The sequence below is a fragment of the Frankliniella occidentalis genome, unplaced genomic scaffold (assembly GCF_000697945.3).
Source record: "Frankliniella occidentalis isolate FOCC.00 unplaced genomic scaffold, Focc_3.1 Scaffold428, whole genome shotgun sequence".
Classification (NCBI taxonomy): domain Eukaryota; kingdom Metazoa; phylum Arthropoda; class Insecta; order Thysanoptera; family Thripidae; genus Frankliniella; species Frankliniella occidentalis.
Genome location: NW_026267549.1, coordinates 217,526 through 233,101, shown reverse-complemented (window position 1 = coordinate 233,101; position 15,576 = coordinate 217,526). Strand labels below are relative to the sequence as shown.

The window sequence follows — 15,576 nt, the reverse complement described above, 5'->3', positions numbered from 1 at the left end:
CCGTCCCGCGCATCGTTGTGTGGCTCCAGGCGGCAACGCCAGGGAAGTGCCAAGTGACAATAGTGAAATGATCAGGATAATAAACTACTATGGGCGATTTGCTATTAATAATTATAATTATATTTGGCGACTTTTAAGAAATATGCACCAGCGGCTGTATCAGCTTAAGCGAGTGCTCTCGGAGAGAGAGCAGAGAGCACGTCAGCTATCTTCCTGATTTTACTCGTTTTCCGCGGTATTTATTACGACCGCTCGACATGAATATTAATAAAAGATCATTTCAGTGCGATTTTGAGTCGCCATCTCCCATCCCCATTGTTTTTGCATTCAAATATACCGCTCTTCTGGCTTTCCGTTGGCGCCTCCATTGGCCTTCGATACTCTCTCTCTCTCTCCCATTGTTTTTGTTTGGTTTGTGCCACTAACCTCTTAACCTGTCGCCTTCGGATGTCGTAGGATAAACGTTTCCTCGCTGCTAAACCAGTCATTCGTCCCACCGGTATACTTTGCGTCTCTGTGAGGTTCTATTTTCATCCTAAAGGCGAAGAATTTCCATATAGTCTGACAAAATGAATCCTCTAACGTAAGTAAACTCAGTGCAATGCTCATTGCAATGTTTAGGTTACTTGCTGATATGTGCTGACCAATGTATAATTTTGAAATCCTCATTTCAGGAACATGAAAAATGTTTTAAAGCTGTCCGAACAAGAACTTCGTTCTAGCATGAAAACATCATGGCATGACCAATATAAACATAGCGCCTGGATTTTTGTTGGTGGTTTGCCTTTTGATCTCACCGAGGGAGATATAATTTGTGTGTTTTCACAGTGAGTAATCAAAATTATTTCATTCAGTTCTCAAGTTCTAAATTTTATTAATATTTCATTTATATACTATTGTTTGAACCTTTAGGTATGGCGAGGTAGTGAATCTTAACTTGGTGCGGGATAAAGGAACTGGAAAGTCAAGAGGCTTTTGTTTTGTTTGTTACGAAGATCAAAGGAGCACTAATCTTGCTGTTGACAACTTTAATGGTATCAAAGTAAGGGCCCAACTCTAAATCTACATAGTTAATTAACATTTAAATATAAATTGATAAGTACTCATCTTTGTATTTAGCTTTTGAATAGAACAATTAGGGTGGATCACTGTGAAGGATATAAGGCTCCTAAAGATGACAATCCCAAGTGGCAAGTTGATGACGAGACACGTCAACTCCACTCTGAAGGCTGTGCACCTGGCTCCAAGTTTGGTAGTTTACCTCAACTCCCAAAACCTGGCTTTAATGGAGGGTTAGACAAGGGCCCTAATTTACCTCCTATGGAAAGTTTACTTAAAATCAAAACAGGTAAAACTGCGTGGACAATGCTTGACTTATCTTATCTTTAACGTAAAGAGTCCTCCCAAATAAATTAATAGAGACTAATTTCTCTTTTTTTGTGTCAGAAAATGAAGATGTCTCCACCAACAACAAAGCAAAGAAAACTAAAAAGGAGAAAAAGACGGAAAAAACTAAGGATGCAGTTAAAAAATTATTCAAAAATAAGAAAAAGGAAGAATCATCAAGTTCATCTTCTAGCAGCTCTGATGATAGCAGCTCTGAATCAGATGATGAACACTCGCAGAAGACCAAGAAAAAACTCAAAAGAAAGAAGCAAAGCAAATCTTCATCTAGTAGCGCAGATTGTAAAAGAGAAAGCAACACTCAAAAAAAGAAAAAAACAGATTCACATAGATTGATATCTAAAAATGAATCATCTTCTGATTACGAAGATAGTGATCATAAAATCAAGAAAGCAAAACAATCCCAGAAAAAATATCAGCAACACAATTCATCAGATAATGAATTTGAAAAAGAGGCAAGTGTTAGTAAACTAAAAGGTAGACTGGACGAAACAAGACCTAACAAATTTAGTAGTGAAAAGTTTGAATACCATGAGAGTTCAAGAACTGACTTAAAAGCTAAGCCACTCGAGAGGAAAGATGTGTACCCACCTCATAGCTACCATAAAGGTCAGAAAGACTATGATAAAGGGAGATGGAGTGATAGGGGAAGAGAGGAAAACTGGAGGTATGAGAATGAGCGGAAGTGCACCGATGACAGAAGGGAAGATAAGGAAAAAAGAGTTGAGAAAGGTAGAAATGAGTACAGAAAATATGATGGTGAAAGAAGATATAGGGATGAAAGGAAGACAGGTCAAAGAGAAGATTATCATAGAAAACATAGTAGTTCAAAGCCTTACTAGTGGCTATTTATGTTCCCAGTTTTGGATTGATTAAAAACCAAAACGTTTTGTAGTATGTAACCTGGTTCTTCTAAAGATCTCATTTAGTCACGAATGCAGCCAAGTTACTTTGCAAAACAAAAGACTAAATTTGTATCACATTTATTGCATTGTTAAAATTTTTAACATAAAATTAAATAGTCTATTTTACAAGGCACTGAACACAAAAATGTGTTGTTATATTTTTCTTAACACAACATCCTCTTGCCAATAGAAAAATAGATAAATCTTCCTTAAAAAAGAAATTGTTAGGCCTGTAAGGCAAAGTCCTACAACAAATAAGTAATCACTTCAATCTTGTTATACAAAAGCTGGTTGTCAAGTTAACTTATAACAAAGTTTTATACAAAAGAAAAACCAGTGATCTTTAAATTAAAATAGAGGAAAGATAAAGAAGAGAACCGGAGTATTTGCAATAAAGCACCTGATAGATAAAAGATTTTTTTAAATGCTAATAATAATAATGATTTATGAACAATTTTATTAAAGGTCTACTTAATATAGGGTATTAAAGAACTTGATTACCTTCAGAAATTTCAAAGATGCAGAGGTTCTCAAAGTAAAAAGTGAGAAAAAGTCTAACAATGTCCTGTGTAGTACCAACCAAAAGTTCTCTATTAGTAGGATACAGCTTAAGTTCTAAATTCTTCAATTTAAAGAAACTAAGCACCAACACCAATAGAAGATGAAAATATAAAATAAAATAACACACCTTGATATCGAACTTAAAAGGATGTTTCATTAACAGAACCCACAGCTGCACTCTCTGATAAACACCGGTCAATCTCACTTTGCACACAGGTATTATTAAAGTCTGTTCCTGAGTTTGACAATTGGCTGACACCAGTTATGTCATTGGGTGCAGAGGAAATTTGCTCTTCAAGTTTAGCTTCTTTTAAAATATTGGTAACTGTTGGTTTTAATGGAGAATCTCCACAACTAGTTTCTGTACACTCAACAGTGCAGGAAACATTCCTTTCATTTTCAGCTTCCACACTAGATGATTCATAATCAAGGTCTACTGTCTTTTTATCACTTACATTTGATGCTACTCTGTGAGAAATGTCAGTCTTTTCATCAGGATCATTGGAAGATAATTTACTTTCATTCAAGCAGGATGGTTCGTTACCGTCTAGACAGTACAGTAAAGATTCACTCAGATTGTCATTACTTAAAACATTGCTTAGTCTCACCTCCCGCTCAGATGAGGAATCAAAGTCACCAGTATGGCTGGAGAAACTAAGGTCAACCGGGCTTGCTGTCAGAACACTACGACTCAAAACTATTTCCCTGAATGTTCCAGTTAAAGCACTGCCTTCACTGCTGCAACTGTAGTAATCCAATGAACCATTTCCTGTGCTACAATTAGCACACTTCTCTTCAGAGCAGCATTCACAGCCTTCAGTTCCAATAGATACCTGATTTTCAGGCTTTGTAGCATCCACTTTCGATTCTTTTGGCACCTCTTTGGCAAGCATTTTCTCAATTGGAATACGAATTGAATGATTGTCATTCACGTCATCAATTGCATCCTGCTCGGTAAAACTCTCCTCTTTCATCATAAGTTTGCAGTTCAGGGATGCTCCTGCTTCGCTGAGTAATGTGGCTCGAGATGTAGCGTCTCTTCTCAGCTCTCCTGACCCTGAACGCCCCCACCCGCCTAAGTGTGCTAGTTGGGACAAGTTGGAGCTGGACAATGCCACGACAGGTTTCCGACTGCGTGGTGTCATCATATCCTCCTGAAATGAGAAACATTAGAATTAGCACATTACCACTTCCTACCGGTTAGCTGATTTTTATTTTATGCGAAGCAAGATGGTAGATAGCTTCTACCACATCTAGTTGTTTAATGATGATGTTTGCACACACATAGAAGAAGAAAGCACACACTAAGAAAAAGAAGATGGACTCAGATTTTGTAAGTCTAGGTTTATGAGATAGTCGACATTTAGAAATTATTCCCAAAAGCATGCATGGAATTATTTTTAAGGATTGAGAAGACATGCACATGCTGATTAGCAGAATAGGCCTTCAATACGCAGAAGTGTCATCAGACATATTCTTACCTGCATAGCTTTAGGCATTTTCTGTGTGGAGCGAGTTATGGGAGACATGGAGTTATTACCAGTGGGATTGGAGGGTGTTAGTAGGCAGTTACCAAGAGGACTGTCAGTCTGTTGGCAAGCACGTGCATATGCAGGAGTACTTGTCATCCAGGCAAGCACATTTCGAGGTGTTAGTATGTGAGCATTAGGGAGCCCAATAGAAGAAAGGTTGCCACAGGATGAAGCAGACACCACAGCAGATGCGGAGGCAGTACTCACAGGCCACGACTCATCTCTAAAGGTACCTGGTGGATGTTTGACATCAGGACTGACTGGAAGTCTTTCAACAGAGGGAGTGGGGGGCAAAAGGAGGGGAAAACCAGGTTCGAGACGGGGAGATTTTGTTGGACCACAGTCTTTAGAATCACCGTTTCTATCACTATGAATGATAGAGGAAGTGGTTCGTTTGAGCACATTACGAAAGCGCTCATCACCTGCTGAATTAGAGTCATTACTAGAAGTTGAGCCACAGTCCTCTTTGTCAACTAAAGTGTTTTGAGATGTGGCAGACGCAGGGGTTCTCTTTGCATTGGCTGACAATCTCAGTCGGAGAGACTTGGCTTCATCATCAGCATCAACAATAAGGGATTTCTTTAGCAATGGCATCACTGCTGGTGAAGAAATTGAGATATCTCCCTCAATTACACTCTTCTGGAAGAAATTCTTAACCTTTGAAACAGGGGAACTATGAGGACTCTGTAAAATTAAAAACAGATGCTGGTATCAAACACTTTCATTTTTGATTTTAGAACACATAGTGGCCTATCAAGTACTTACATCGGTTGACTCCTTCACAAAGTAGTCATCATTAAACTTCTTAGAATCTTTGGACCCCTTGTGAAACCCTGGCATGTGTTTCTATTGGAGGAAATTAGCAAAACATTAATACTGTAAGATTAGATTAGATAAAATAAGATTGGAGCAGGCAGTACCTTGATGGAATCTCCAAGAGAGCGGCTGCGCTGTCTAGGCTTGTTGGGAATAATAGCTCGCTGTCTTGATCTACTGGCCCTACCACCATGAGAACCTAATACCAACTGGGGGGTTCCTTGTCCATTTTCTTTGTTGAACTGTTTAATGAGCTTTCTTTTCTTAGTAGACTCAGGAAGAGATTGAATATGAGCATATAGCTGAGCAAGGGCTGCTTCTGTTGGATTGGCAGATGCACTTGCCTCAGCAGTTCGCTCACGATCAACAAATGTGAAAACAGTTCTAGCTGCCATTCCATCACAGGTACTTTCATTAAGCTAAAAGTTAAAAAATTAAAAATCAAGAGAGAGAGAAGAATGTACAAAGCAAAGTAGGGGTGGGGTAATATCATTAAGTGATATTATAAAAAAAAGATATACATAGATAATACCAAACAAACACTAAACTTACGTCTCTCTTAGGAAGGAGGGCTCTTTTCTCTCGCGTAGACCAATATGCTCTAATATCTGTTGCTAGCTGAGCGGGTATTTGGAAAAGGAATGGTCCTTGTTTGATCATAAAAGAAACAACTCTGGACATGGTTTGTGAGTTTGTATGCAAGGCCTCAGGACTCAACTGTTCCAAAATCAAAGGGTTGTTAGTAGTAAATTGACCATATTTTCAGGAACATATTTTTAAAATTTGAATGAATGATTATACCTTTCTGGGACAAAGAAGATGAGGTGTAAAAAGGGTGGCCAAATTGTCAGGTGACATTTTGTTCACATGGGCATAGGTTGAAGTAAGATGTAACAAGCCAATCAAGTCTTTTAGAAGCTGCATGTTTTCTTGAGGTAAGAGCAGCAGAATGAGTTGAATTGCTTTTAGTAGTCTTTCTTCTTCAACTGGTTCCTCATTTCCTGAGCACAGCTCTAAAAGAAATTACGAATGAGATACAGACCACCACAAAATAACAACTTTGTTGAAAGATGCCTTACCAGCAATTTGACAATGAGCAGGATAGTGAGCTTCAGTTAATAAAGGCTCCGGGAGCTGTGCTAAGAAATTTTTGAGGACACTTGCACAATCATGAACTGAAAATTGACCATCCTCCAATTTTAAAGGACACCCAGCAGTCAACATATTTTTGAGCTCTTGCTGTCTAGTCATTTTTCCGCTTCGGCGAAATATTCCTTCCTGAACAAGATCTAGAGACAGAAAAATTGCATACACGTGAGAAATAGAGAAGCATTTAATTTGTGGTGGCAGGATCAATAAAGACGGATTAAAATACTTACTTTGTTCTTGGCCCAGCCATTGCATAAGCTGATAAACTTGAGAAATACTATCCTGAGTTAATGAGACTCCCTCTGTGGCAGGACGGTTCAGAGTTTTAGATTTCTTAGCAAAAGGTGTAAAGCTCCATTTCATAGGTCTAAATTTTCCCGACTTTTCAACAGTGCCATCACATCTGCGAATACGGAAGATGGCATTAAACAGCAACGGATGATAAGAATAAAAATTAGGAATAATTGCTATTCAAAACTTACTCATCAGTATTCAAGTCAAGCACAAATGAGAGATGCATTCGAACTAATGTTACAAATTGTTCAGGGTCATCTTTGCGCAAAGTCTCAGCAAGCTCGGCATCTTCACACTTGACACCCGACACCATTATGCTGCACTGTCCAAAAATACATGTAATACACTAATAATAGAGAGAACTTATAGGGAAAATCACATGGTATAGAAGAATTTAAAAACAAAAAACAAGTAAGAGAAAGAGACAAAACAATTGTTTCAAAAACAGATAAAATAGATATGTTCAAGTAAAATATAATTGTGCAACAAATGAAAACGCACCTATTAACAGTGGCCAATTTCGAGATAATTTACAGCATACAATTTAAAAATAACCCTGAAAAACCCATTGAAACGGTTGTTAAACACGGTACACACACAAACACAGAAGCCGGTTAAGACCACGGCATTCCAACAGGTACCTCAAAAAACCAGTACCTAACGAGCGGAGTAAGTCGTAGATGGCACAGAACATGGTTTAAGTCAAGTAGTTTAATAGGTGGTGTTCAAATAGAACTCATCACGAATTTCCGCGGACGAGCAGACATAAATAACACCTAAGTTTACTTCACATTTTAGAAATTTTCAAACGATTCAAACATAAGCCCTTTCTTTCGTGATTGGTTGAAGCATCACCGCCTTGCAGTGCACTCACGTTATTCGCAGCTTTTAAATTTTTCAAAAAGACAACCTTTAAACGTGCCACTTTTTACAATAAAACGATACATCTGTCATCCACTCACACGAATAAATTTTATTTGGAAAACCTAATATCAAAACATATCTTAGGTACATCATAGGTCTTTTTAAGTGTCTGTTAAACCACAAAATCAGCCAGAAAGTTTTTTTTTAGGTTGGCAAGGTTGTGGCCATTTTAGATTGCGCTTCTGTTTTTGTTTTTGTTGTTTTTGATTGGTTTTGTTTGTTTGCATGCAAGCAGTAAGCCGCAGGCGTGCATGAGAATTGACAAGGTGATGACATTCAAACGAATTATTGTGTGGATGTGACAGTACATCTTGATTTCACTTCAAAGCGTGTAAGACTGTTTCAGTCTTAGTAGAAGTATGCTTTTGTTTTGTCCTTGTTGCTCCAATTCTTTGACTGCTGCAGAAGGCAGTCGTCGTTTTAATTTTGTCTGCCACACGTGTCCTTTCAAATACGGCATCACTAAACTTGTTTCCAAGAAAACATACCCAAAGCTCAAGGTGCGAACATCCTACGTGTCGTAATTTCATGCTTCGGGCAGTCTGGTTCTTGTAAACATGACAGTCAATGTTTCAGGAGTTGGATGATGTATTAGGGGGGTCTGCAGCCTGGGCCAATGTTGATGCAACTGACGAGCGGTGTCCAAAGTGTTCACACCCCCGAGCTTATTTTATGCAAATTCAGACTCGTTCAGCAGATGAGCCAATGACAACATTTTACAAATGTTGTAACCATGAATGTGCACATCGCTGGCGTGATTAGCAGTTGGTAGGTAATTTAACTCATGTACTTCCCCTCTTAGAAATTCCCTGACTTCAACTTTACATGCTTCTTTGTACTTAGTTTCAGGCTTGGCTCAATATCTATCATGCGGTTATCTTCCTTGGTGCGCATCACAGAGAGCGATCAAGATCAAACCTCAGCTGTTACTCTTGCATGCCAGCTTCTCTCTGATGGTAATATCATTGCACTGCCGACGGATACTATTTATGGACTGGCAGTATGTGCTCAGAACACAGCGGCAGTCAGGAAACTCTATGGTGTTAAGGGTAGAGACTCTGCAAAACCAGTAGCTGTATGTGTGGGTGCAGTAGATGATGTAAGTTCCTGGGGTAAAACAGATGTTTTACCTGCTGGACTTCTCAATTCCCTCCTCCCAGGTCCTGTTACAATAATATTAGAGCGTACATCGTTACTTAATCCAGAATTAAATCCAACTTGCAATAAGGTAGGAATTAGAATTCCTAATCACCTATTTGTTCGGCACATATCTCAAAAAATTGCTGAACCAATTGCATTAACTAGTGCAAATCTTAGCAATGAGCCTAGTTGCTTGAGTCCAAAGGAGTTTGAACCTTTGTGGCCACAGGTTGCTGCTGTCTTTGATGGGGGACCGTTAGGGTATAACCAGATTGCACATTCTCGGGCTGGTTCAACAGTAATAGACTTAAGTTTCATGGGAAAATACCACATTGTAAGGGATGGAAGTGCTCTTGTACAGACTATTGCCACTCTTCATCAGTTTGGATTACAACCTGTGCAAATTGCTGCCGATAAGTCCATTAATTGAACAGATTTCATTTAACTAAACCTGTTGATTGTACTGATATGTGATTTTTTATAACCTATTGGATAACAATTAAATATCTGTTTGTAATTCACATTTAATTACATGGTTCACAACAGTACTATTCATACCATAAACAATGTCAACTTTTAATATCAACATTTTCTAAGTTATCAGGCATTGTGAGATTTTTCTTATCTTTTGCCATTTTTTCTATGAGTAGACTTTCTTCGCCATCCTCTCTATTACTTTCAGCCGTTCCTTCTTGTATCCAACTGAAAAGAGGAAATGTAAATCAGACCTTGTAAATTATCTCAGGACACAAACTCAGAACGTTAAGTAACTTCTACTGATTTGGGCAGATAAAATAAGAATGCTAACCTTTGTCGCTGAAGATTAAACTTATAGTTTGCTTCTCTTAATTCCTCCATAGTTACACCAAATAATTTCAGATAACAGTAACTGAAAACTCCTCCAATTGTTCCAAGGGTGGATCCTTCAAAATTATTGCACAATGAATAGAAAGCAAAATTGGAATGACTAGGAAGCTATTAATACAGCAATACACTTCCTCAGATGCCAAAAGCAAGAAAATATTACCTAAAATCCCTCCCACAATTACTGCACGTGTCCCTCTGTGCATTCTATAGGATATCCCTGCTATTAGACCACCAGCAGTGTATTCTAAAATGCCATCTTTATTGCGGTACAGAGACACTGCATTGGTAACAGACCTACAAATGAGATGCAAGGTGCATTAACATCATAGTTTTGGGAAAATACATTTAAAAAAGATTGTATGAAAACTTACGTAAACATAAATGCAAAAAGACCTGTTCTCCATCCAAGTTGTGTACCACCTTTTAAATATCCAATACTGACTCTGTCTTGCAGCCGTCTCTGTAAAAATAACAATGAAACAATATCCATTGTAGTAAATGCATAAAACTATTCTTCAGCTGAAGCTACAAACTAACATTTGTGTGATCTACGGCTTCTTGTTTTAAATAGGAGCTTAAGCAATAGCTGCATCAAGTTTTCACAAGATTAAATTATGTAGCTTGTTTTGGTAATACCTTTGCTTCCATGTGTGAATCAAACTTTGTAGCCTGGTTGGTTTTCATAAAATTCATGTAGGCTGATCTGGATGTTTGAAAACCCCCATAGCCAAATCCTGCAATTGCGGCCAAAAATGTTGATGTGGTAATCACTGATACATGAGGACCAAATTCTCCAATGTCACTGGAACATAGCATACATTTCAACTTCTGGGAGAAATTGCCAACGAAGTCAAGAGATTTAGTTGATCTACGTTAGTTTAAAGGTTTTTAAACTTTCATGATTGAAGCGAAGACACTTACTCAGGGGTTAAAAGACCCAATTTCACTCTTTCCCAGCCAGACATGTCATTTGAAGGAGAAAATGCTTCATAGCGCTGTTGGATAAGTAAATCCGTTGGTGTTTGTCCGGGTTCATCTGTGTTACTTACAAATGGCAAGAAGCTAAGAAAAATGTTACTCTTTCGTCTTAACATCTTTTTGAATATGTTTTTTGAAATATTCATTGTATAAACTACTACCCGCAACCTATCATAACAAAACACAAAGAGATAGGTTTTGAAAATATCGTCTTAAAGCAGAGAAAATTAACTTGCTTCTTCACATGGTTGTTTGTCGGTTGTCCGTCCGTCGTCTGCTATAAGTGTGGTTATTCACAGGCATGGAGCCGGATCTCTGGAAATAACGTGGCAATTAACAACCTTTCAGTGCGAATCTTCCCCCATAGCTTTCGCATTAATTCAATCTGCTTGTTCGCCTCAGCTTCAAGTTCTAATCATCAAAATAAATCTTATTTAGCACTACGAGTAAAAATTAAAAATAAATAAATAACGAAATGAGATTGCAATGTGTATCGCTTTAAGATTTCACATTTTAAGGGGATTGTTTTATTTCTCTTTCTCCCGTTTTGCCTCTGCCTGACCTGAAGCGTTGTGGCGGTTTCAAAGTGTTCAAAGTTGTTATTGTGTCAATTGTGGTTCAGTGAAACCAGGTTTGGTTGGTTGGTGTCGAGAAGGATTCTTCTGTGAGTGATCTGTGATCTCCATAGTTAGGAGAGTTTGCCTTCTCATCATGTCTGATTGTAGTCCCCATCAATATCTTTATGAAAACCTGATTGTTCTGAATGAATTGAAGCCAGGAGGTTCAGATTTTGTGAAGTGCATCAAAGATGTAAGTAAAACTTTGGATATTTCTATGTTTTGTTTGAGCGCTTTAATTCTACTGTAACTAATATTGTTTCAGGACATGTTTACTAAACCTAATCGTACAGCATTTGATCAAGTTTTATTTTATCTGTGTAATGCATATGATTCTGTCCGATACATGCCAAAAGTTCCATGGCCTATCTTGGATCGAAGTCAGGAGCGCACATTCAGACAGAACACTGTTGCATTTGTCAAGGAGATTATAAAAGTATGTTTCTTCCCTCTCTGGTTGCATTTTTTTTTCTAGGTAGCACAAGTGTTACTCCACTGTTGTATTCCTCAAATCTCATGGTTTTTATCTTCTCTTTCCAGGAAGTACCTCAAGCGAGAATTCCTCAGTTTTCGCCATCATTTTTGTCTACACCAGGAGGAGAAAGGCTTGCTAAGTTCATGTGGAAACTTTCTCTGCTTGTATTGAAGACAGTTGTTGAACGAGAAAGTGGTTAGTAGACTTCTGACATGTCTGTATCACAGTGCTGTATAAATTGGATTTATTTATTTGTAATTAAATTAAATTACAGACTTTGTTGGGATTTTACATTATCCGACTGCTCCTGCAGTGGTTCCTTTAGTGGAAAGTATGACAGAATCTATTCTTCTCGAAATAGGAAAGGAATCAAATGATCTTTGCCAACTTCTTATTGATTCTTCCAAATATGCAAAGTAAGAAATCCAGACCTGTTTTCTTTAATTGACCCTTCTCTATTTTTCTATTCTATCTATCTGTCAATCTTTTATTCAGGAAACTCAACAATGAAATTTTAAACCAGTCAATCGAGAAAAATAGATTGAAAAATGAACTCTCCGAAATGATACAGGGCATGGAGCGATGTCCTCTATCTGAAATGGATAAATCTTTGATACTTAATAGTGGCCGTGAGGAATTCATGTCCATCATAGCAAGTTAGCAGCAATTGTCTATTTTTTTGGTCAAAAATGTCTAACAGTTCTTTGTAAAACAAATGCTATTTCTGTATTGAATATTTTCAGAGTGGCAACATCTTTTAAATAAGGAGGCAGAAGAAGCAAAGTCTATGTTGAAAGCACTGCAAGCCCAGAGTACCGCTGTAAAGGATTGCTACGAAAGTGTTCAAGTATTTGTGAACAGCAAAACTATGCCTGTTGTATTGGATGCAAGTAACTTCCCAGCAAACCTTAAGGTACACTTCCCATCCTTTGTAAGGCGTGCACTTAAAATTACATTCTTTCTTATTATTATTATTATTATTATTATTATTATTATCATTATTATAATGGCTTTGTGTACCAACAGGACAATAATGGTTATGTTGATCTTGCTCATCTCATAACTGAAGGAGCAAAGTCTGCCACAAATATCTTGAAGTCTCTTTCCATGTTTGGTGGCTTCCAGTGCTATGAGCTGGTGCAACCAGAACTTAAAAGTATTAGGGAGAAGTTCCAGGAAGCTGAAACATCTTTTGCTGAAACCAAAGCAGGCTTCATCGAACTCCTTTCTGCATCCCTTGAGACTATGAGATCTCCAAAGAAAATAAATGGTTAGTAATTTGCAATTAATGAAGGTTTTTGTGCCAGAACCAAAGTGAAACATTAAATTTGTTTGATTCAATCCGTGTTAGGTGGCCTAGAGTCTCCTCTATTGAAGGGAGGATTACAGATTGGCAATGAGATGCTACAAGATGCTCAAACAAATACTCCTCCATTAGTTTTCGATGTTCATTGTGACATATCTTCACGCATCTGCACTGAAAGTAAGAAGTAAAGTAGTAATTGATAGTAAAGTAATAGTGATCAACTTCTCTAATAAAAAAAAAACAATAAGAGGTTAAACGTTAAAAATAATATTTTTTGTATTTACAGGTTCACCTGTTGATGGGGTTGTTGGTAGAATGAGACCTTTTTCACGTGTAAAACCAAATATTGAAACTAGCTCTACTCCTAAAGCATCTCTATCAAACTCTACCTCAGGTACTTGAATATTTTATCCATCATCAATCAATTATATTCTGTAACATGTATTTAATCCAATATTTTATTTTGTAGGACTCTCTGTCAGGAACCTCTCTGGTAAAGTACCTCACATCAAGTCCTTATCTCAGAATGGTCCTAAAACTTTAAAAAGTAGCCCAAAGCTTTCATTTTATGAGCCATTGTCTACTGTTGCGGAAACACCAGCCAATTTCTGTTCCAAACAATTTGCTACAAGCACAGCATACAAACCGTAAGCTATTTGAACTTATGTATTTATGTATGGTACACTTTATTTTTGCTATGGTGTGAGTGCTGCTATTTTACTAATTGTTATTGATATTTTATCTTTTGCTAGAAGTACACTAGCGCCGTTGAGCTATAAAGCAAAGCTTGCTCTTGCTAAACCCAAAGTTAGCACAAATGGTTTTGATAAGAAATGTAGTCTCAAAACTTTAAAGGGATGTTCTACCTCAAAAAGCCATGCTCTTGGCACTGAACTCCATCAGGCTGCCAATTGTAACGTTGTATCAAAAGTTATTCCATCTTCCAATGGGGGTAAGTTATCCTAGACATCTAGAACATACAATGTATAACACTCATCATTTATAATAAACATTTGATTTAAATTTCTTTCAGACAATGAAGCTAAAAGTCCTTTATTATTTAAAGATAAAGCTGAAGAAAAATTGACAAAAATTCCTATTTCAAATGAGGGGTCTTTCAAAAAGTTGAAGCCTCAGTACAGTCTTGAAAAAGCTACTTTAACTCAAGCAGACAAAGAAGTAATACACTCTCGATCATCTGTTGGTGCTAAAGAAGAAAATTCTGTATTAACTGCCAATTTAAGATCATCTTCAATCTTGCAGACATCACAGGAAGTGATTTCATCTGTATTGTCCTCTCCACTGCATAAGACACCTCAAAGAAGCCAACATGCTAGTATGAGGCAAAGTTGTACTAACAACGATGTCCCAAAGATAATGGTTAATGCTGTTGGTGATTCTTTCGTGGAGACTTTTGATTCACCTCAGTCATCATCCTTTGGAGTACTTTCTCCACCTTCAGCTGATAATAGTTTCTTTTCTACTGACATGCAATCTGAAATCATGGTTGACGCTCCACCTAAGTTTGATCTAGATGACTTTGGGGATGATATATCACCCTCTGGTAGAGTTAGTTTGTGTCCTCCAGATGTTCAGGAAAGTGAAATTGTTACGGAGATAGCGGCTCCAGCAAAAGAAAATTCACGGAGGCAATCACTTCAAGCAATAATTCATAGGTATAGAGAACTGGTTGCTTCTTCAAAGCAACATGAAGTTAAGGTGGCCCTTCCATCCAGTCCAGAAATAGATCCTTCCCCTGAAGACGTCCCTATGGATTTAGAAATAAGTTTTGGAGATATAGAATTAAACTAAGAATACTCAAATATTTGTTTGTAAATGATCTATGTGTGTGCAATTTGGTTATATTTTAATTGAAAAAGCGTGTTAACTATCGAAATATGTTGTCTCAGCTTTTGTGTTGAGATTGCATTTTTCAGTAATGGGGGGAAGAAAAAACACTATTCTAATGTAAAGTAATTTATTTGAACAGATAATGTGCATCATATTGTTTGAGTGACTGTGCTTGATTCAAGATATGAATCATCAAGAGGTAGTTGGTAAGCAGAGTCCTGTTAACAAAGTAAAAGAATTATTTAAATGTCATTTGTTAGAAAGATTTAACACATTGACTGTGGTGTATCTAGTTTGTGGTGGCACTTGATAAATTGTGCTTGTGTGGCTTGAGCATATCTAACTGGTGCCACAGCCAATGTGCTAAATTGGAGGTATAGATAAGAGATCAATTTTAACTCAAACCTTATGCCTAGCAACTATAAGCTGAATACGGTCCCCCGCGGCTGCAATAAGTGGAACTGTCAGACAGCAATCAAAATCATGGGTCCTTGTTTCATTCACCTATAAAAGAAGACAAGAAAAAAATGCTGTTTATTGCACATTTCTTATTACGTAATTGCAATGTAAATTGGTTCATTTACCTGCAGAATTCTATCATAGGGTTGAAGAACTCCAGTCACATCCGCTGGACCCCCTTTTCGTATTCGATTTATAAAAACGCCTCGCTCATAGAGACCATCAGAAACACTAAAGCCAAAGTCTTCATATACAGAATCTTTGTAAATAGTCACCTGTTAAATTGAAATAATATTTC

General features: G+C 37.4%; 6 protein-coding genes and 1 long non-coding RNA gene across 15 annotated transcripts; 4 read left to right on the top strand and 3 right to left on the bottom strand.

Moving 5' to 3' along the window:
* Positions 1-391: 391 nt before the first annotated feature.
* Positions 392-2,455, top strand: LOC113204266 (RNA-binding motif protein, X-linked 2). The gene is made up of 5 exons (XM_026419382.2): positions 392-583; positions 675-827; positions 913-1,042; positions 1,120-1,348; positions 1,447-2,455. Exons 1-5 carry the CDS (start codon positions 570-572, stop codon positions 2,244-2,246), a joined length of 1,326 nt encoding a protein of 441 aa, XP_026275167.1. The 5' UTR covers positions 392-569; the 3' UTR covers positions 2,247-2,455.
* Positions 2,372-7,623, bottom strand: LOC113204262 (uncharacterized). 7 transcript variants are annotated; one of them, XM_026419376.2, is made up of 12 exons: positions 7,319-7,622; positions 7,163-7,217; positions 6,850-6,978; positions 6,598-6,770; positions 6,298-6,507; positions 6,020-6,231; positions 5,771-5,935; positions 5,323-5,637; positions 5,168-5,248; positions 4,352-5,086; positions 2,998-4,024; positions 2,372-2,874 (listed from the first exon to the last, which is right to left on the bottom strand). In XM_026419376.2, exons 3-11 carry the CDS (start codon positions 6,972-6,974, stop codon positions 3,011-3,013), a joined length of 3,030 nt encoding a protein of 1,009 aa, XP_026275161.1. In that variant the 5' UTR covers positions 6,975-6,978; positions 7,163-7,217; positions 7,319-7,622; the 3' UTR covers positions 2,372-2,874; positions 2,998-3,010. The 7 variants fall into 7 exon arrangements, with proteins under 7 accessions (XP_026275161.1, XP_052130680.1, XP_052130683.1 ...); XM_052274720.1 differs by having other exon boundaries at positions 2,372-4,024; positions 6,850-7,007; positions 7,319-7,623; XM_052274723.1 differs by having other exon boundaries at positions 2,372-4,024; positions 6,850-6,983; positions 7,303-7,622.
* A 165-nt stretch (positions 7,624-7,788) lies between these two features.
* Positions 7,789-8,347, top strand: LOC113204269 (DNA-directed RNA polymerase III subunit RPC10). The gene is made up of 2 exons (XM_026419385.2): positions 7,789-8,085; positions 8,162-8,347. Exons 1-2 carry the CDS (start codon positions 7,945-7,947, stop codon positions 8,345-8,347), a joined length of 327 nt encoding a protein of 108 aa, XP_026275170.2. The 5' UTR covers positions 7,789-7,944.
* On the top strand, positions 8,204-9,253 carry LOC127748590 (threonylcarbamoyl-AMP synthase). Its single transcript, XM_052274725.1, has 2 exons — positions 8,204-8,353; positions 8,429-9,253. Exons 1-2 carry the CDS (start codon positions 8,319-8,321, stop codon positions 9,153-9,155), a joined length of 762 nt encoding a protein of 253 aa, XP_052130685.1. The 5' UTR covers positions 8,204-8,318; the 3' UTR covers positions 9,156-9,253.
* On the bottom strand, positions 9,219-10,860 carry LOC113204268 (RPII140-upstream gene protein). The gene is made up of 6 exons (XM_026419384.2): positions 10,514-10,860; positions 10,229-10,394; positions 9,964-10,052; positions 9,753-9,886; positions 9,534-9,648; positions 9,219-9,427 (listed from the first exon to the last, which is right to left on the bottom strand). Exons 1-6 carry the CDS (start codon positions 10,714-10,716, stop codon positions 9,295-9,297), a joined length of 840 nt encoding a protein of 279 aa, XP_026275169.1. The 5' UTR covers positions 10,717-10,860; the 3' UTR covers positions 9,219-9,294.
* Positions 10,861-11,002: 142 nt separating this feature from the next.
* Positions 11,003-14,785, top strand: LOC113204264 (uncharacterized). Of its 2 annotated transcripts, XM_026419379.2 has the most exons (13): positions 11,003-11,380; positions 11,453-11,623; positions 11,728-11,857; positions 11,937-12,078; positions 12,158-12,318; positions 12,406-12,575; positions 12,689-12,932; positions 13,014-13,145; positions 13,255-13,362; positions 13,438-13,615; positions 13,721-13,920; positions 14,002-14,147; positions 14,232-14,785. In XM_026419379.2, the coding sequence occupies exons 1-13, from the start codon at positions 11,282-11,284 to the stop codon at positions 14,778-14,780; spliced, it is 2,430 nt and encodes an 809-aa protein (XP_026275164.1). In that variant the 5' UTR covers positions 11,003-11,281; the 3' UTR covers positions 14,781-14,785. The 2 variants fall into 2 exon arrangements, with proteins under 2 accessions (XP_026275164.1, XP_026275163.1); XM_026419378.2 differs by having other exon boundaries at positions 14,002-14,785.
* A 144-nt stretch (positions 14,786-14,929) lies between these two features.
* On the bottom strand, positions 14,930-15,558 carry LOC127751328 (uncharacterized). Of its 2 annotated transcripts, XR_008012081.1 has the most exons (3): positions 15,404-15,558; positions 15,225-15,323; positions 14,930-15,037 (listed from the first exon to the last, which is right to left on the bottom strand). It is a non-coding gene; the product is annotated as an uncharacterized LOC127751328 (long non-coding RNA). The 2 variants fall into 2 exon arrangements; XR_008012080.1 differs by having other exon boundaries at positions 14,930-15,323.
* Positions 15,559-15,576: the final 18 nt, after the last annotated feature.